General features: G+C 44.8%; 1 protein-coding gene across 6 annotated transcripts in view; it reads right to left on the reverse strand.

The window, feature by feature from the left end:
- Positions 1–20,382, reverse strand: part of SEC11A (SEC11 homolog A, signal peptidase complex subunit) — an 82,435-nt gene that overhangs the window by 12,756 nt on the left and 49,297 nt on the right. For 3 of the 6 annotated variants that reach the window (XM_051834268.3, XM_017337548.4, XM_008275309.5), the window contains exons 2-3: positions 8,790–8,899; positions 1,720–1,869 (exon numbers count right to left, since the gene is read on the reverse strand). In XM_051834268.3, the coding sequence (XP_051690228.1) occupies positions 1,720–1,869; positions 8,790–8,872 (233 nt within the window). In that variant the 5' untranslated portion in view covers positions 8,873–8,899. The remainder of the gene's footprint in view (positions 1–1,719; positions 1,870–8,789; positions 8,900–20,382) is intronic. The other 3 variants (XM_089310750.1, XM_008275310.5, XM_089310749.1) reach the window with 2 other exon arrangements.

A 20,382-nucleotide genomic window follows, 5' to 3' on the forward strand; every position in this document is an offset into this window, starting at 1 on the left:
TCTGGAAACACTACCTGTGCTGAATAAACCTTTACAATTTCTTCCCACTCAGTGACAAGGTATCATTTAAAATTTTCATTTATTTGAAAGGCAGAGGCAGATTGACAGAGAGAGAAAGAGAGAGCTCTCCCACCCACTGGTTCACTCCCCAAATGCTTACATTAGCCAAGGCTCAGCCAGGATCCCAGAACACAAGCTATGTCTCCCCTCAAGCTGCATCTCCATTGTGGGTAGGAGGGACCCGACTACTTGAGCCACCATCTGCTGTCTCCCAGAGTGCACATTAGAAGGAAGCTGGAAGCAGAAGCAGAGCTGGGACTCAAACCCACACACTCAGTAAGTGGCATCTTAACCTCTGTGCTAAACACCCCCCACCCAGAATGTCATTCTAAATTATCAGCTTCCAAAATATATACTAAATCCTGATTAAAAAAAAAAGAGAGAGAAATCACATCTTTATTTCATCAATGAAGAAAGAACTCTTCTCAACTAGAATGATTAAGGGATTTAAATAAAAAACAACGGCTGAGAGTTCCCTTTTCTTTAACTGAAGAAGACAAAATACAGGGCAGTGAGGATAGTACTTATTTAGGGCTTCCTCATATTCACGAACCCTAAATCCAGGGGCTGGTGCCGTGGCTCACTTGGTTAATCCTCTGCCTGTGGTGCCGGCATCCCATAAGGGCCATAAGGGTGCCGGGTTCTAGTCCCAGTTGCTCCTCTTCCAGTCCAGCTCTCTGCTGTGGCCTGGGAAGGCAGTGGAGGATGGCCCAGGTGCTTGGGCCCTGCACCCGCATGGGAGACCAGGAGGAAGCACCTGATTCCTGTCTTCGGATCAGCGCAGCACGCCGGCCATACCAGCCATCTGGGGGGTGAACCAATGGAAGGAAGACTTTTCTCTTTGTCTAACTCTGCCTTTTTTTTTTTTTTTTTTAAAAAAAAGACTCCCTTCCCCTCAACACACAGACACAGAGAATTTCTCTTCTTCTTTGTGAGTCCTCATGGCTCATGGGCATCTCCCTTTCATTTTCTTTCTTTCTTTCCTTCCCTCCTGGGAGTTTTCCTTAACTAGAAATAGTACACAATCTAAGGGAAGGTTGTGGAATATGTATCTGGACAGGGATCAGAGTCAGACTCAGAGATCTTTTAATTGATCTTCCTGAGCCTCTTTATGTTACCAGTAGGAAACTGAGACCCAGAGCGGTGAAATACTCCACTCACTGCCATACCCACATCTGCCCCAAGGAGATCCTAAAGACTGTATACACGTCCTTTCCCATTCCAAAACACAAAACTCTGTATTTAAAAGGATAACTAACATTTATTTTCCTTTGAAATTTTAAAATGTTCTTAAATTTGTTCTCCTTTGAAATGTCTGTTAAACTGCCTTAAAGGTTTTTTGAAAGGCTAGGCCTCCTTCATTCCCTTAACATCAGAAGACCGTAGTTCAGATCCATTTCGTGTTGTGGTTTTTGCAGTTATATTCAGGGTTACTAACTGGTTGGGAAGTAACAGAGAACCAAGAAAAATCTCTGGGAAGAGCCTCAGTAAATAAGTGACTTAATAAATAAATATTTACAGCTTCCTAAATATTTACCACACATATAAATGAACTGGAAGAAGAGCCAAGGGCTTCCTCACGCTCAAAGCGATCAAAATTAAATCCTGCAAATACAAAAACAAAAATACATAGACATGAAGAAATGTATTTGCACATACTTTTCATGGATCTTCAAGACTCGATGAACTATAGGAATCTCTCTTCCTTCTATCCTAAAAACAACAATTTCTCCCACTCGTATGGGATCTTCAACCCGATTTGTTAGGAACAGAAGATCTCCTCTATGAAATGCAGGCTCCATGCTGCCACTGGGAGGGGGAGAAGAACAGCATAAAGAACATGTGAGGTTACATTTACTTTCAAAATTAGATATTCAACAAAATAATTGAAAGTATCACCTAGAGTATACCTGACACCTCAACAACTGTACTGACATAATGCATATTATTCTCAAAATATGGTTTCTCCAGACTAATGATATACAATACAGGGTTCTTTAATTAGCTTTCAGTAACTAGTTCCATTTCAGGCATTACTATTCATAAAAGCTTAAATCTTTTTTTAAAATATTTATTGTATTTATTTGAAAGGCAGAATTAGAGAGAGGCAGAGAGAGGGAGAGAGAGAGAGAGACAGAGAAGTCTTCCATCCGATGGTTTACTCCCCAGATAGGCATAACGGCCGGAGCTGTGCTGATCCAAAGCCAGGAACCAGGAGCTTCTTCCGGGTCTCCCATGCGGGTGCAGGGGCAAGGACTTGGGCCATTTTCTACTGCTTCCCAGGCCACAGCAGAGAACTAGATTGGAAGTGGGGCAGCTGGGACTTGAACCGGCACCCATATGGAATACTGGCACTGTAGGTGACAGCTTTACCACTATGCCACAGCATTGGCCCCAAGAAGCTTAAATCTTGAAAAGGGCAGTGTTACCAATTCCTTAACCTTTTAAAATTTCAAATGACAAACAGAATATAAAAGAATGAACTTTCAGAAAACACTGCCCTTATTCTCACTTTATCTGAACACACTAAACATATTCAAATATTCAAATGAGAACTGGATCATCTGCCATTTATAAAGATACAGACCAAGATGACCTTATGAGTTCCATCCATTCAGAAGGAAAAACAGCTCACCAAGTCAAAGAACAGACAGCCATAGAGATAATGCTTGTGTTATCAATCTGCTTATTTATTTTTAAAAGAGAAACAAGAAAGAAAACCAAGCACTCAAGCAGAGATTTCTGCCTAACAATTTCAGAAACCAGAAAAAGATTTAGTCTTATGGTAATAAGTGAGATAAAGTCCTTACAGTGTCTTCTTACCTTTCACTTACTCTACACCAGTTTTAAGAAAATTCTAACATATTTACAGTGATTAGGAATCTCTTTTTTCCTTTTTTTAAAAAGATTTATTTTATTTATTTGAAATACAGACTTGGGGGGGGGGGGAGGAAGAGAAAGAGGTCTTCCATCCACCGATTCACTCCCCAAATGGTCACAACAGCCAGAGCTGGGCCGATCCAAAGCCAGGAGCCAGAAGCTTCTTCCCAGTCTCCCACATGGGTGCAGGGGCCCAAGGATTTGAGCCATCCTCTGCTGCTTTCCCAGGCCACAGCAGAGAGCTGGATCGGAAGCAGAACAGGGCGGACTTGAGCTGGTGTTCCAATATGAAATAGAGGTGTCCTAAGCAGCAGCCTAACCTGCTGCACCACAGGGCCTGCCCTGTACTTTCATTTTTTCAAATCAGTGACACTCTCTGTTCAAATGAAACCTTACCTGACAAGTACATAAATTAAACAGATAAGAGTTGAGTTGCTTTGGTGAATGACTCATTTTTACTGAGTACTGATATATGCAAAGTGCTATTCTAAGTATTTTTTCAAATAATCTTCAAAACAAGTCTATGATAGAGGTACTATTATTACTCCAACTAAGAGACAAGGAGACTAAAGCTCAGAAAGGCCTGAAGTTTATATCTCAATAAATCGATAAAGATGAGATCTGGACCCAGAGTGTCCAGCAGAATCTGCTCTCGCGGTGTCAAGGTGCCTCCAGGCCCCCTTGGAATCTCAAGGAGAGAACGCCATCCTCACATCTGCACTAATGGAAGATGGCTTCCGAAGACATGGAGGACAGAGACAACACTGACACACACTGCATCCACGGGTAAACTGAGAAAGAGGAGGGGGTGGATTGGGAGACCAGCTGGCCAGGTTATAACTGATTGCTTGGCAACTACTGAAAGTGTTATAGAAAAGAGACAGACAAATGATATGGAGAGGAAAAGATACACATAAAATATTAACTCAATTATGTAAAAAAATACATGACAAGAGACTAAAATGTTAATGGCGATTGTATCTAGTAGTATGGGTGACCCAGTTTCATCTTGTTTTCTGGGTGTGTTTTCATCATTTCATATAATGAAAACCTACCGGGCCGGCGCCGCGGCTCACTAGGCTAATCCTCCGCCTAGCGGCGCCGGCACACCGGGTTCTAGTCCCGGTCGGGGCGCCGGATTCTGTCCCGGTTGCCCCTCTTCCAGGCCAGCCCTCTGCTGTGGCCAGGGAGTGCAGTGGAGGATGGCCCAGGTGCTTGGGCCCTGCACCCCATGGGAGACCAGGAAAAGCACCTGGCTCCTGGCTCCTGCCATCGGATCAGCGCGGTGCGCCGGCCGCAGCGCGCCGGCCGCGGCGGCCATTGGAGGGTGAACCAACGGCAAAGGAAGACCTTTCTCTCTGTCTCTCTCTCTCACTGTCCACTCTGCCTGTCAAAAAAAAAAAAAAAAAAAAGAAAACCTACCAACTTTTTTATTTAATAAAAGCATTTCTTTAAAGGTCACTACAACAGGCCAGGCAGGAAAAGGTGAGGGCTTGAAATAGAATAGCAGGGAGAGCACTATAAAGGGACTGAACAGAGAAAGGGAAAATAACAAATTTGGTGGCAACTGGAGATGACAGAAGGGGAAATCAAGGATGACTCCTAGGTTTTTAACACTGGCGACTGAGCAGATGGTGGAGGCAGCCACAGAAATGGGCAAGAGAGGTTTTCAGAACAGGAGCTGGATTGCATGGTTATTATGCTGAGGCGGAGGATTAGCCTAGTGAGCCACGGCGCTGGAGACTTCAGTTTTATAAAGGAAAAAATACCAGTTTTGAATGTTGCCTGAAGTGTCAGTTAATAAAATAAATAATATGAAAGTCCCAAAAGTGGGTTCTCAATTGGCCTGCATCCTCTGAGGCATATGCAATTCCAGGTAAAAGCTGTATTCCTTGGAGTTACACAAAACCCTGTCCATGCAAAACCTATCCAATCACCCCACCACTTAAGGGGCCTTTCTCTAATGACCGCTCCTTCTGATCCTGACTAGATTCCCCTCTAACACAACCTGGCCTGTTTTCTTTATTCCACATGGCGACCAGAGAAGCTCAGGCTATAAATCGCCTAGCCACCAAACAATTCAGGGCAAACACCTCTTTTAAGTACCACTGATAGCACAGATTTCCTAGCTACAGAGGGCAGGACACTCTCAGCACCACCAGTGTTTTCAGTAGGTCCTCTGGTCTAATCCGCACTTTAGAGGCCGGATATTCGTAAACATCTCTACTGTAGGAACTAAATCTGAAATAATCCCAGAACAATCTCCAAAAGCAGCCTCCCTAGGCCTCTCTTCTACACCTTCCACGCAGAGTGCCAATCATTGGCTTCTCCTCCTGTTAGTGTTTGAACGTGTCACAAATCGAAGCTCTGCACCAAATTCCAGACCATCTGGGATCACGGGGCCACAGGCCACACACTCTTAGAACTGCATCAGTCCTCTGATGACACCTAGGTCTAGCTTTCACTTTATGGATGAGGAAACTATGGTTCAGTAAATAAATGACTTGCTCAAGGCTGTAGCTGGACAATGAAAGAAATAGAGATCCAAGTCTATATTCTCACAGTAGTATTAAAGCAATGTTAAATTACACCATCAAATGCTTTCCCAGTAGTAAAATCCACACATTTCTTTAGGTTCTAGAACTATAGCTGTGTTTGTTAATAAAAATAGAATTAAGGGACAGGTGTTGCAATGCAGTGGGTTAAGCTACCACTTGTAAAGCTGGCATCCCATATATGAGTAACAGTTTAAGTCCTAGCTACTCTGCTTCTAATTCAGCTTCCTGCTAACGTGGCTAGGAAGGCAGCAGAAGGTAGCCTGAGTAGTTGGGCCCTTGCCACCCAGTTGGGAGACCAAGATGGAGGTACTGAATCCTGCTTTCAGCCTGGCCCAGACCTGGTAATTGTAGCCATTTGGGGAGTGAACCAGTAGATGGAAGATCTTGACCTTTCTTTCCTTCTTGCTCTGTTGTTCTGCCTTTCAAATAAAATAAACCAATCTTTAAACAAACAAAAACAAATAGAATTAAGATACAAGTATAAGTAAGAGTATAGGTCAGGTATAAATAAGAACTAGAGGGGCAGGTGCCGTGGCTCACTTGGTTAATCCTCCACCTGTGGCGCCGCCATCCCATATGGGTGCCGGGTTCTAATCCTGGTTGCTCCTCTTCCAGTCCAACTCTGCTGTGGCCCGGGAGGGCAGGTGGAGGATGGCCCAGGTGCTTGGGCCCCTGTACCCACATGGGAGACCAGGAGAAGCACCTGGCTCCTGGCTTCAGATTGGCACAGTGCCTGCCACTGCGGCCATTTGGGGAGTGAACCAACGGAAGGAAGACCTTTCTCTCTGTCTCTCTCTCACTGTCTAACTCTATCTGTCAAATAAATAAATAAATAAATAAAACTAGAGCCCCAATACCTCTGACCACTTGCCCAAAGTACATCAGAATGTGACAATGAAAGAATCAAATTCTTTTTTTTTTTTTTTTTTTTTTTTGACAGGCAGAGTGGATAGTGAGAGAGAGAGACAGAGAGAAAGGTCTTCCTTTTTGCTGTTGGTCCACCCTCCAATGGCCGCCAGAGCTGGCGCGCTGCGGCCAGCGCACCGCGCTGATCCGAAGCCAGGAGCCAGGTGCTTCCCCTGGTCTCCCATGGGGTGCAGGGCCCAAGCACTTGGGCCATTCTCCACTGCACTCCCAGGCCACAGCAGAGAGCTGGCCTGGAAGAGGGGCAATGGGAAAGAATCCGGTGCCCCGACCGGGACTAGAACCCGGTGTGCCGGCGCCACTAGGTGGAGGATTAGCCTACTGAGCCGCGATGCTGGCCGAAAGAATCAAATTCATCTTGTTAAGACAAATATTAAGTGTTACCACCAAACTAAGTACATTAAGAGGGAGGGAGGAAACTTTGGAAGGCACCAATTATGTCACAGGTGTATATTCATGTCCAAACTCATCAAGTTGCCTACATTAGTTTTTTGTGTTAATGACACCTCAATAAAGTCGTTAAGAAACACACATAATATACTACTACCTGGATCTAGATAACATTAATGATTCAATTCATACTATCTTTGTACTTTATTATCTCCACAAAGAATTAGAGATGGTTACAAAAATAAGCCTAAAATAAGACAGAACAATTTCAATTAAAACAGCAAGTGGTAACTCTCAAAAAAGGAGTTTCAAAATGAGATTCTAAAACCACTGAAAGGTATGAATGCAAAGACAGGGAAGGAATGTAGAAAAAAAAAATCAGTACTATTTGTCACATTAAGAGATGGCACTGGGGGCTGGTGCTGTGGTGCAGCAGGTTAAAGCCCTGGCCTAGCAATGCTGGCATCCCGTATGGGCACTGGTTCAAGTCCCAGCTGCTCCACTTTTGATCCAGCTCTGTTATGGCCTGGGAAAACAGTGGAGGTTGGCTCAAGTCCTTGGGCCTCTGCACCCACATGGGAGACCCAGAAGAAGGTCCTGGCCCCTGGCTTTGGATCGGCTCAGCTCCAGCTGTTGCGGCCATTCGGGAAGCAAACCAAGGGATGGAAGACCTCTCTCTGTCTCTACCTCTCTAACTCTTTCAAATAAATAAGATAATCTTAAAAAAAAAAAAAGAGAGGCCGGCGCCGCGGCTCACTAGGCTAGTCCTCCGCCTAGCGGCGCTGGCACACCGGGTTCTAGTCCCGGTCGGGGCGCCGGATTCTGTCCCGGTTGCCCCTCTTCCAGGCCAGCTCTCTGCTGTGGCCAGGGAGTGCAGTGGAGGATGGCCCAGGTGCTTGGGCCCTGCACCCCATGGGAGACCAGGAAAAGCACCTGGCTCCTGGCTCCTGCCATCGGATCAGCGCGGTGCGCCGGCCACAGCGCGCCGGCCGCGGTGGCCATTGGAGGGTGAACCAACGGCAAAGGAAGACCTTTCTCTCTGTCTCTCTCTCTCTCACTGTCCACTCTGCCTGTCAAAAAAAAAAAAAAAAAAAAAAAAAAAAACCAAAAAAAAAAAAAAAAAAGAGAGAGAGAGAGAGAGAGAGAGAGAGAGATGGCATTAAGGGGCCGGCACGGCCAGTGCTATGGCATACTGGGCTAAGCCACTGCCTGCAGTGCCGGCACCCAATATGGACGCTGGTTCAAGTCCCAACTGCTCCTCTTCCAACCATGCTCCCTGCTGTGGCCTTGGAAAGCAGTAGAAGGTGGCTCAAGTCCTTGGGCCCCTGCACCTGCGTGGGAGATCTAGAAGAAGCTCCTGGCTCCTGGCTTCAGATCAGCCCAGCTCCGGCCATTGTGGCTATTTGGGGAATGAACCAGGGGATAAAAGACCTCGCTCTCTCTGCCTCTGCCTCTCTGCCTGTAACTCTACTTCTCAAATAAATGAATAAATCTTAAAAAAAAAAGAAAAAAAAAAAGAGAGAGAGAGAGAGAGAGATGGCATTAGCAACTTCAAAATTCCTGAGGCCTAGTTTAGAAGTGATGTTTGAGGGTCAGCGGAAAACATGGACGTAATCAGTGATGCTCTGCACTGACACTGAGAACACGGAAGTTCTATAAAAATCTAAGGAACAAATGGCAAAACATCAGGCCTGACCCACTGAGCAAAGAAGCTAAGAGGACAAAAGAATTTCAGGGAACTAACGCCCACTGAGTAGTAGCCACTTCACGGAAAGGTCCCAGGCGCTTCGCGGTTCTGAGTGGTAATCATGACAAGTGAGAATTTCTTACAGCTGAGATACAGTCACTAATTTTCTTCCAGGCTCTTCAGGGGAAGGGTAGTTTCTAAGAGACTGATAACCAGTTTTCAATATCTCAATTCTTCTCCCAGATAATGCCATGCAATTCCATGCCTTGAAAAGAAAAATTAACTGTTACCTGAGCACCACTACAATCGGACTTTCACTTCCAGTTATTACCATCAACCCCTTCCAGATCATTAGTGCCGAGGAGACAATCATTCCAAAATTTAGGACTTGGTAATAGAGCTGTAAGAACAAGAGAGAAGAGATCAGACCCACCGTGCTCTCCACTGAGGGAAACAACGGAGTAAACCCAGAAGCTTCAAGCAGTCCTACCAGGGCAGCTGAAGTTCTGGGCACTCTCTAAAATCCCGCAATAACTGCACTGTCGGTGACCCCAAACAGGCCCCCATTCCTGTTTGTTAAAACACCAGTTACATTTGCCTAATAACATCATATTGCCAGAATCTTTGCACAATTTATTTCATTTCATAGCTATTCAGTTTAGGTTCAATCACATTCCAGTCACATACCAGCCAAGGCTAATCTCCCTCTGCTTCTTATTTCCTATGGCATTTATCCCTTGACAACCACGGCAGAGTCAAGAACACTTAACTCTCTCCCCTCATTTTACAGTGGGAGGGAACCAAAAAGAGACTTTGCCAAACTGTCACAGCCTGTCAGTCACACAGTCAGGACCTGAAGGTCAGCCTTCTGTCTTACTAAATTTCCACTAGTCCACAAACTCTAACATCCCATGACTCGAATTAAGCAGATACAACACTATGAAGGCGTTTCAAGCAAGGGAAATAATGTGAGCTAACTGTGCTGGGCCGTGGCTTTTTGGAAACTGGGTAAAACAGAGGATGACCAGACACCAAGACAAACAGTTCAAAGAATGAACTGGCCGGCGCCGCGGCTCAATAGGCTAATCCTCCGCCTTGCGGCGCCAGCATACTGGGTTCAAGTCCTGGTCGGGGCGCTGGATTCTGTCCCGGTTGCTCCTCTTCCAGGCCAGCTCTCTGCTGTGGCCCGGGAGTGCAGTGGAGGATGGCCCAAGTGCTTAGGCCCTGCACCCACATGGGAGACGAGGAGAAGCACCTGGCTCCTGCCTTTGGCCGCGGCGGCCATTGGAGGGTGAACCAACAGCAAAGGAAGACCTTTTTCTCTATCTCTCTCTCTCACTGTCCACTCTGCCTGTCAAAAACAAACAAACAAACAAGAAAGAGAATAAAGAGACAATGCTGCACAGTACTGGGAAAAATCTGAATAAGCATTTTAGGTCAAATTATCAATAATTCTAAATGTAGGACTGAAAATACGAGCTTGAAAAATTCATAATACACATTAAAGTACAAAAACAAAAGTTTCAAAAATACGCATAAACAGCTGGCGTTGTAGTATGGCAGGTAAAGCCACTGCTTGCAACACCAGCATCCCATCAGGGCGCTGGGTGAGTCCTAGCTACCTCCACTTCCAATTCAGCTCCTCGCTAATGGCCTGGAAAAGCATAGGAAGACAGCCCAAGTGGTTGAGCTCCTGCACCCACATGTTAGACCCAGATGAAGCTCCTAGCTCCTGGCTTTGGCCTGGACCAGCCCAGGCTCTTGTGGCCATCTGGACAGTGAACCAGCAGATGGGAAGATTCTCTTTGACTCTCCCTCCCTCTCTTTAACTCTTTCAAATAAATAAATAAATCCTTTTTTTTAAATGCACAACCTAAGTTCATATTTATTTTAATTTTTCATTTTGTTTGAAAGGTGGTGACAGTGTGAGCGAGAGAAACAGAGAAACAGATCTTCCATCTGCTGGTTCACTCCCCAAATGCCTGCAGCAAGCTGGGGCTGGGCCAGAAAAAAGCTAGGAGCCTCTCAGAACTTCATCTGGGTCTCCCACACCAGTGGCAAGGACCTGAATACTTGAGCCGTCACCTGCTGCCTCCCGGTCATGCATTAGCACAAAGCTGGATCAGACGCAGAGGGACCAAGATTCAAACCAGGCACTCCAATACGGGATGTGGGAGTCCCAAGCAGAGATTTAACTACTGTACCAAAAATCCATGTCCCACTTTTGTTACTTTAAAAAAAATAAACATGCAGAGGACATTCTACAAGACTACTGTTTTAGTCTTCAAAAATTCAATGTCATGGAAGACTGTACTAGGTTAAAAAGAACTAAAGACACATACAGGAATCAAATGTAATACATACACTCAATTGAATATTTGTTAAAAAAAAAAACATATTGAAAAATACCAACCAAAAGACATTTTGAGGTCAACTGGGGAGTTCCAAATATGACTTGAATATAAATGATACTAGAAAATCAATGCAAATTTTCTTAGGTGTGATAAAGGTATGTACAGCGGTAATGTAGGCACCATACTCTATTTCAATAGTTAGCTAGAGTTGTAGTCAGGAGTGAATTGTTGTATTTCAGATTTCAGAGTATTTCAGAATACAGGTTTTTGGATTTTTTTTTTAAAGATTTATTTATTTATTTGAAAGTCAGAGTTACAGAGAGAGAGGAGAGGCAGAGAGAGAGAGAGAGAAAGAGAGAGATCTTCCATCCAATGGCCCACTCCCCAACTGACCACAAAGACTGGAGCTGTGGTGATTCGAAGCCAGGAGCCAATAGCCTCCTCCTGGTCTCCCATGCGGGTGCAGGGGCCCAAGCACTTGGGCCATCTTCCACTGGTTTCCCAGGCCATAGCAGAGAGCTGGATCACAAGAGGAGCAGCCGGGACTCGAACCGGCGCCCACATGGGATGCCAGCACTTCAGGCCAGGGCGCCAACCCACTTCGCCACAGCGCAGGCCCCTAGGTTTTTGGATTTGAGATATTTAACTTCTGCTATCCATTTTCAAATGATTGAAAAATTATACATATATATGCATATAAAAAAATTTACAGAACAAATATGGCAACATGTTAATTAACAGTTTAAATCTGTGTAGCAGTTGATAGGTGTGCTCATTGTACTACTTTTACAATTTTTTTTAAAGATTAATTTATTTGAAAAGCAGAGATACAGAGAGAGAAGGAAAGAGAGAGAATGAGAGAGACTGAGACTTTCCATCTGTTGGTTCACTTCCTAAATGGCCACAACAGCCAGGGCTGGCTAGGCTGATGCCAGGAGGCAGGGGCTTCATCCAGGTCTTCCATGTGCGGGCAACAGCCCATGGACTTTGGCCATCTTTCACTGCTTTCCCAGGAGCATTAGCAGGGAGCTGGGTCATTAGTGGAGCAGCCAGGACTCCAACTGGTACCCATATAGGATGCTGGCACTGCAGGTAGAGGCTTAACCTCCGCCACAGTGCTGGCCCCTCAATTTTTCTTAAATATTGAAAAAATGTACAGTAAAATGGAAGGAACTAAACATGTTGGTAGTTACATCTTGGGATATAATATTAAGAAATTTTATTAACTTTTTATCCTTATTTTTAACATTTTTCCTCTTTAAATCAATGTTTATTTCTATCAAGATATTATACTCATATATATACAAGAGATATATAATAAAAACCAGCAATATTCTAGCCATAGCATACCATCTACAGCAAATGTCTTTATATATTTTATGGCTTCTGGTATCTACATTCCTCCTTCTAATTGTGGGGTGGGTGTTTAAGCTTAATGGTTAATATGCCAATGGGGACTCCTGCATCCCATAGAGTAAAGTGCCTGGGTTCGAGTCCCAGCTACACTCCTGACTCCAGCTTCCTGCTAAGGCATACCTTGGCTCAGCCCTAGCCACTGCAAGAATTTGGGGAGTGAACCGCTGGATGGGAGCCCTCTTGTCTCTCCATCTCGCCAACAACTTTTTGAAAACCAATTGTTTCTCGTTTTATAGTAGGTAGTTAACAGACGATGTTTAGCATTTATGAGGAATTCAGCTCTCTTATGCCATTTTCTGTTTTTTCTCTAGAACTATCTATTTTTCCTGCCTAGTGGAAAATTTCAAGATTTATCTTCTTACAAACTCATGGTTAATTTCTGGCAGGGTACATAACAAACTGGAGACAGCCTCTTGAGGAGGAAAGAGATGGTGGGGGAGAAGGAAAATACTTTACAATATATACACGCTTTCTATTTTTTAAGCTTTTGCTATACACAAGCAACATCTATTTTTTTTTTTTTTTCCAAACTGTCTCAGCTTATTTTCCAAAGTCTATGCTAGCGGCCAGAAAACTATTTTTCTGGCATTCCAGTGAAACATCATGTACTGTACCAAGGTTAAGTGTCCTCTACAAGGGGAAAACTTTCTAGGAGGCACTTGGAAACATCTGCTGTCCTTTGGAGTAACAGTAACATGAGGACATGGGTAATCTGAAACATTCCCATTTACAGGTGAGGAAAGGGAGGCTAAAATATGTGTTTATGTTTATTTCCTTATTGTCATTTGATTTCAGAGAGACAGGAAGACAGAAATCTTCCATCTGATGGTTCATTTCTCTGAGTTTGTGCAAAAGCCTGCGCTGGGCCAGGATGAAGCCAGGAGTCCAGAATGCCATCTGGGTCTCCCATGTGCATGGCAAGGACCCAAGCACTGGAGTCACTCATTACTTGCTGCCTCCCAAGGTATGCATTAGCAGGAAGTTGGATTGGAAAGAGATGCTGGCACTCAGAATACATGATGTGAGCGTCCCAAGCAGCAACTTACACTTGCTGTAACTTAAGCCGCTGTGCCAAATGCTTGCCCCAAGATGACCGCTTAAAAAACAAAACAAAAAACTTTATTCAGTTTAAAGGCAGGATTACAGAGAATCACTCATACATACACACACACACACACACAGAGGTATCTTCAGTCTGCTGATTAACTCCCCAAATGTCCACAATGCCAAAGTTGGGCCAAGCCAAAGCCAGGGGCCCAGAACTCCATCCGGGTCTCCCATGAGGGTGGCAGGGGCCCAAGTATTTGGATCATCTTCCGCTGTTTTCCCGGGAGCCATCAGCAGGGAGCTGGATTGGAAGTGAAGAAACCAGTGCTCACTCATGGAATTCTAGCGTTGCAAGAGGCTGCCTAACTCAATACTGGCCCCAGTGGTAGCTTTTTTTTTTTTTTTTTTTTTTTTACTTTTATTCAAGATTTTATTTATTTGAGAGATAAAGTTACAGACAGAGAGAGGGAGAGAGAGAGAAAGGTTTTCCATCCATTGGTTTACTCCTCAAATGGCTGCAATGGCCAGAGCTGAGCCACTCTGAAGCCAGGAGCTTCTTTAGGGTCTCCCATGCAACTACAAAGGACCAAGCACTTGGGCCATCTTCCATTGCTTTCTCAGGCCAACAGAGAGCTGGATCAGAAGAGAAGCATCCAGGACAAGAACCGGTGCCCATATGGGATGCTGCTGCTGCAGGCGGAAGCTTAGCCTACTAGCCACAGCGCTGGCACCCAATGGTAGCTTTTTAAAAGACAAAAATGGGGGGGAAGGGCCGGAATATGGTGTAGCAGGTTAAGTCACCATCTGCAACATAGGCATCCCATATGAGTGCCAGTTCAAGTCCAGGCTGCTTCACTTCAGATCCAGCCCCCTAGTCATGTGCCTGGGAAAGCAGTGGAAAATGGCCCAAGAGCTTGGGCCCCTACACCCCTGTGAGACCCAGATGAAGCTCCCAGTTCTGGCCCAGCCCTGGCCATTGCAGCCATGTGGGGAGTCAATCAGAGAAAGTCAGATCACTCTCTGTGTAATTCTGATGTTCAAATAAAAAAATTAATCTTCAAAACAAAAAGACAAACATGGTCATTTTATTCAGACGACTAAGTTGAAGAAGTAAACCAGGGGATGACAAAGCAGGACAACTAGCTTTAAAGAAGTGATCAGGGTCAGTGTTGTGGCACACGAGGTGAAGCAGCCCCTGTAACACTGGCATCCCATATCACAGTGTCAGTTCCAGTCCTGGCTGCCCTGCTTCCAGTTTAGCTTCCTGCTAATGCCAAGTGGGAGGGCAGCAGATGACAGCCCAAGTACTTGGGCTCCTGTCACCCATGTGGGAGGTCTGGAGGGAGTCTTGGGATCCTGGCTTTGGCCTGGCACAGACCTAGCTGTTGTGTTCATCTGGGGAATGAACTAGCAGACGAAAGATGTCTTTGTCTTTCCCTCTCTCTGTGCTACTTTGCTTTTCAAATAAATAAATAACTCTTTTAAAAAATAACAACAACAACAAAAAAAGACAAAACAAAACAAAAACACCTACAGTACTGGTTAGGTCAATGGACTATAGGCCTCAATCCAGAATCTGAGGGAGAGGCTGCTGGATTCCACAAAAATTAGTTTCACCATCTCTTCTCTAAAACCCCTGGGGAGGGAGTCGGATGTGTTTCAGAACTCAGAACTGGCCAGATTTTGAAAAGGTAGTATCTGCACGTACCATTTGCACAAAATGCAGAGTCTACAACAAGATTTCACAAATGTATCAAGATTTACACAGTAAAATGTAAAAATTCACACTGAAACAAATAACTAAAAGTAGCAACATACCAATCAGTTCAAGCTTGTTTTTGCTAAGGAAAAATCCTCCATTTTCAGAAGGGCTAAGACTGTCAGAACAAGCACCTAACATGATATCTAATAAGATAATTTCCCTTTGAAAGAAAAATAAGCAACTTGGAACTTGATCTCCTCCACCTCTGCAAGGCCACTCCTCTCCCTCACACAACAGCACCTTCACCTCAGAGCCACACTGTGAAAGCTGCCTCCTCATCAAGATCCTGCTCTTTGTTTTTATGAGAAAGAGGGTCAAAGTCCCTGAGAGTGTGTGTGCCTGGTATGTGCCCCCTGCAGGGGAGCGCCAAGTCAGTGTGCAGGCCAAAACTCAGACAGAGGCAAACGATTTGCTGAAGGAAACACCCGACCCAGGTAAGTTTCCAAGCTGTCGCTCTCCTCCCTTTGTTCTCTCCCCTCTTTTTGCTGCCACCAACCTTTACTCAAAAGTCAAACACGTGGCTCCACAGGCCCTGCTTTCCTCACCACTGCACTTGAACGCGCTCCCTTCCTAGTACCGGCAGAAACCAAGTGGCAGTGACCTAACCTTCTCATGCCACTTGGTCACATCAAGCTAATTATTAATAAGACATTGTGACATATGTAGAATAATAACCACAGAACTGAATGCCCTATTATTTTTTTCTAATAAGTGACCAGAACAGCTTATTGCTCAATGCTCTAGGTGAAACTAGAAAAGAATGCTATTAAAATCAACAAAAGTGCTATATAATACCTCTAAATAGGTATTGTGTGGAGATCTGAATACTAGCTGTGCGGTTTTCATTTTTAGGAAATAATGTGTGGAACCCTCCCGCAAAAGTCCTGTGACTAGAAGTCTACAGGACAGCTGATAGTTCACTCTAATATATACATACACTCTTTTTTTTTTTTTTTATTTGATAGGCAGAGTTACAGACAGTGAGACACAGAGAGACAGACAGAGAGAAAGGTCTTCCTTCCATTGGTTCACTCCCCAGATGGCTGCCATGGCCAGCGCTGCACCGATCCGAAGCCAGGAGGCAAGCGCTTCCTCCTGGTCTCCCATGGGGTGCAGGGCTCAAGCACCTGGGCCATCCTCCACTGCACTCCCTGGCCACAGCAGAGGGCTGGCCTGGAAGAGGAACAACCGGGACAGAATCCGGCGCCCCGACCAGGACTAGAACCTGGTGTGCCGGCGCTGCTAGGCGGAAGATTAACCAAGTGAGCCATGGCGCCGGCCCACATACACTCTAATATATACATACACAAAGACGTGCGTGTGTGTATGTGTGTATAAAAGAAATTTATACAAATATATAAAAGAAATTAAGAAAAAGGCTAGGACATAAAATCCACCAAAGTAAAAGCTGATACTTCAGTAACTTTAAATACAGTAATTTAACATGCTACAATCTAGAGGCTATACCCTGGCAATACCTATTACAGTTGTCAACTATTGTTTCTTACTCTTGTTTATTTCCAGTTTTTACAAGACATATTCAATGGTCTACACATGATATTTCATAGCAATCAGACTGCCACCAATTTTAAGCAAAGACGGTAGTGACCACGGAAGAGAAAGTGTGTTGTAAAGCCACGAAACAGCAGCTGGCCTAAATCTTAAATTCCATTTATCTGAAGACTTATCAGCCCATAACCACAGTTCCCTCCCTTTCTAACTCCGGGGAGGAGGAGGGGCAGTGAGAGGCTGGTATCAGACCAGCTAGAAGTAAAGCTGGGCTGGATGTCTGGCACTGAGGCAGGCGTCTGGTGCGGCAGTCAGGGCCCCTGCATACCACACCAGATTGCCTGCCTCAATCCTGGCTCTGCCTCTGCCTGCAGCTTCCTGCTGGTGGGTACCCTGGGAGGCAGCGGTACAAGTACTTGGGTCCCTGCCACCCACATGGGAGGCGCAGAATGAGTTCTGAGCTCCTGGCTTCGGCGTTGCTGAGCCCCGGCTGTTGCAGGCATTTGCAGGGCGAACAGCAGGGAGAAGACCTTTTTGGTGTATCAATCTATGTCTCTCTTTTCCAAATAGCTAATAGATAAAAAAAAAAAAAAAAACAACCTGATGACACTGGAAAAACTGAACTACATTCAGAATAGATACTTTTACTGTGGCCCAATAAAGTCAGTGAAGGCTCCAGTATGAATCTTAAATGGTAAGACAAAATTCTTAACAGTCTAAATGGGCATAATATCAGTAATAAACAAATTTCATTTTAAAACATCTGTTCAACCTTTTAAAAGTCTGACTAATGGGACCAGTGTTGTGGAGCAGGGGGTTAGGCCACGGCCTGCAATGCCAGCATCCTAAATGGGCACCAGTTCAAGCCCTGGATGGTCCACTTCCGATTCCGCTCTCTACTAACACACCTGGGAAAACAGCAGCAGATGGCCCAGGTCCTTCGGCCCCATTCCCATGTGGGAGACCCAGATGAAGCTCCTGGCTCCTTGCTCCAGCTTGGCCCAGCCACAGTTGTTGTGGCCATTTGGGGAGTGAACCAGCAGATGAAAAGATCCCCAAACCTCTGTAAATCTGCCTTTCAAAAAATAAATCTTTAAAAAAAAATATATATATATATATATATTTTTTAAAAAAGGACCAAATTGCTTCCAAGTAACTTGTCTGCATCCCAGAATATTCCTACAAATACAAAAATAACCAGTACCCAGAAAGGTAAAACTTACCAAGTCTGGTAGTTAATAAAAATTTACCATACATGAAAGAGGCAAAACAGTATGACATAATGAGAAAAATCAATAAACAGAAACAGATTCAGAAATGTTAGAGATGACAAGATTAGCAGACAAAGAAACAGAATAATACATTAAAGAAGAGACATGTTCAGCCTAGAGACTGATATCTGTGTTCCATAAATGGAGTACCTGGGTTCAATTCCCAGTTTTGGCTCTGGCTCCTGACTTCAGCTTCTTGCTAATGCAAAAAATGGTGATGGCTCAAGTAACTGGGACCCTGCCATCCACGCAGGAGGCTTGCTGAGTAAAGCAGCAGATAGAAGTGCATGCTCGCTTGTTCACTCTGTATGTGTGTGTGCGTATGCCTCTCAAATAATTTTTTAATCAGAAAAAATAAATAAGGGGCCAGTGTTGTGGCATAGAGAGTTAAGACGACAATATTGGCATTCTGTATGGGTACCCATTCAAATCCTGGCTGCTTCATTTCCAATCCAGTTCCCTGCTAATGTAACTGGGAAAGCAGTGGAAGATGGCCCGAGTATTTGGGCCCCTACACCCACATGGGAAACTGGATGGAGTTCTTTCTAGGCTCCTGGCTTGAGCCTGGTCCAGTCCCAGTCTTTTGTGGCCATCTGGGGAGTGAACCAGTAGATGCAAGATCTCTCTCTCTGTTTCTTCCTCTCTCTTTGTAACTCTGCCTCTCAAACAAATAAATCTTTGGTTTTTTTTCCAGGAGAAAAAAGTGAACAATAAAAAAAAATCAAATCAATGAAACCAAAATTGGTTAAGAAGATCAACAGCCAGACTAACCAGGTGGAAAAAAAGAGAAAAAATATGAATTATCAGTATCAACAAAGGACTGGGAGAACTGACATCACTAAAGAGTCTACAAAGATTATGAGTAATAAACAAGTATCATAAATAACTTTAAATCTAATGTTACAGAAATGAAGAGATACAAACTACCAAAATTCATTCAAAAAGAAAGACAACTTGAACAGATCTACAACTATTAAATACATTTTTTTTAAAGTGTGTGTTTATTTGAAACGCAGAGCAGAGAGAGAGAAATCCTTCCATTCACTGGTTTACCACCCAAATGCCCACGCTGGCTGGGTTAGTTAGGAACTACATTCAGGTCTCTCAGGTGGGCCACATGACCAGCTGCCTTCAAAAGTGCACATTAACAGGAACCAGACTGGAAGTGGAGACAGAACTCTGTCTCAGGCCCTCTGATACGGGATGTGGGCACCCCAAGTGGAAGCCTTACCTTCTGCATCACAACACTTGCCCCATATTACATAAATTGAATTTATGGTTTAAAAATCTTTCTGCAGGGGCCAGCACTGTGGCGCAGCGGGTTAATGCCCTGGCCTGAAGCACCAGCATCCCATATGGGTGCCGGTTCTAGTCCCGGCTGCTCCTCTTCTGATTCAGCTCTCTGCTATGGCTTAGGAAAGCAGCAGAAGATGGCCCAAGTCCTTGGGCCCCTGCACCCAAGTGGCAGACCCAGAAGAAGCTCCTGGCTCCTGGCTTCAGATCGGCACAGCTCTGGCCATTGCGGCCATCTGGGGAGTGAACCAGCAGATGGAAGACCTCTCTCTCTGTCTCTACCTTTCTCTGTAACTCTTTCAAATAAATATAATAAATCTTAAAAAAAAATCTTTCTACAAGGAAAACTCCAGGTTCCGATGGCATTCACTGATAACTTCTACCAGGCATTTAAGAAAAAAGTCATAATAATTCTATACTAATTCTTCCAGAAAACTGCATAAAAGGAAATAGTTTTCAACTTATTCTATTTATGTAGTAAACCAATTTTCAGCCAGTTTTGATTAGGCCTCCACACCTAGTGAAAACTGTTTATCACTGGGCCACATGATCCACAAGTTTTCATGGTGGCTGACTTGTCTGACAGACAGGAATGTCCCAAGTACCTGTCGTTGTTCCCTAAAGGTGAATGCCAGCAGAGACTTCTGGGATCTGGGGCAAAGCTGTGCTGTCCTTTGGAGAAGTGTTCCCCTCTTGAGTAACAGCATCTAGCTTGCTTCTGAGTTCTAACAGAGATCAATCACTAGACCCCGGGCCCCCAAGCTACCATGCGATCTCAACTTCCCGGAATGAAGTGGACACTGTTAGATCCATGGATTCATGACCTCGGCACGCACAGTAAGTCCTCCACCCACAGGGAGAGGTGGTACGTGCGAGACTGAGCTCGAGCACATCCTGCAGACGAGTGTGAGCAAGTGACTCACAGCTCCTCATCCTGCAGTCATGGCCTCATGAGGAGCTCCCTACGAACCAGCTCACCAACAAAGGCTTTGGGCCTGGTTTTTAAAGGGTCCTCCATCAACCATCAAGCTAAGCAGTCTGGATGCCAGAGACTTGGATGCAGCTCTCCAAACAGGTATACAGAACGTGACGATGACTGTGCCCAACGCAAATGCTCACCAAGGGTAGTTAAATGACCTGTTCTGTGGATGCCTGTCAGCCTCCTTCCGGAGCCTCCTGTCTTGCCCCACAGACACATGAGCACAGGGGTTGGTAGCAGCCAAGGTGAGGT

The sequence above is a fragment of the Oryctolagus cuniculus genome, chromosome 12 (assembly GCF_051225735.1).
Source record: "Oryctolagus cuniculus isolate XC-2025 breed Fujian yellow rabbit chromosome 12, ASM5122573v1, whole genome shotgun sequence".
NCBI classification, from domain to species: Eukaryota; Metazoa; Chordata; class Mammalia; order Lagomorpha; family Leporidae; genus Oryctolagus; species Oryctolagus cuniculus.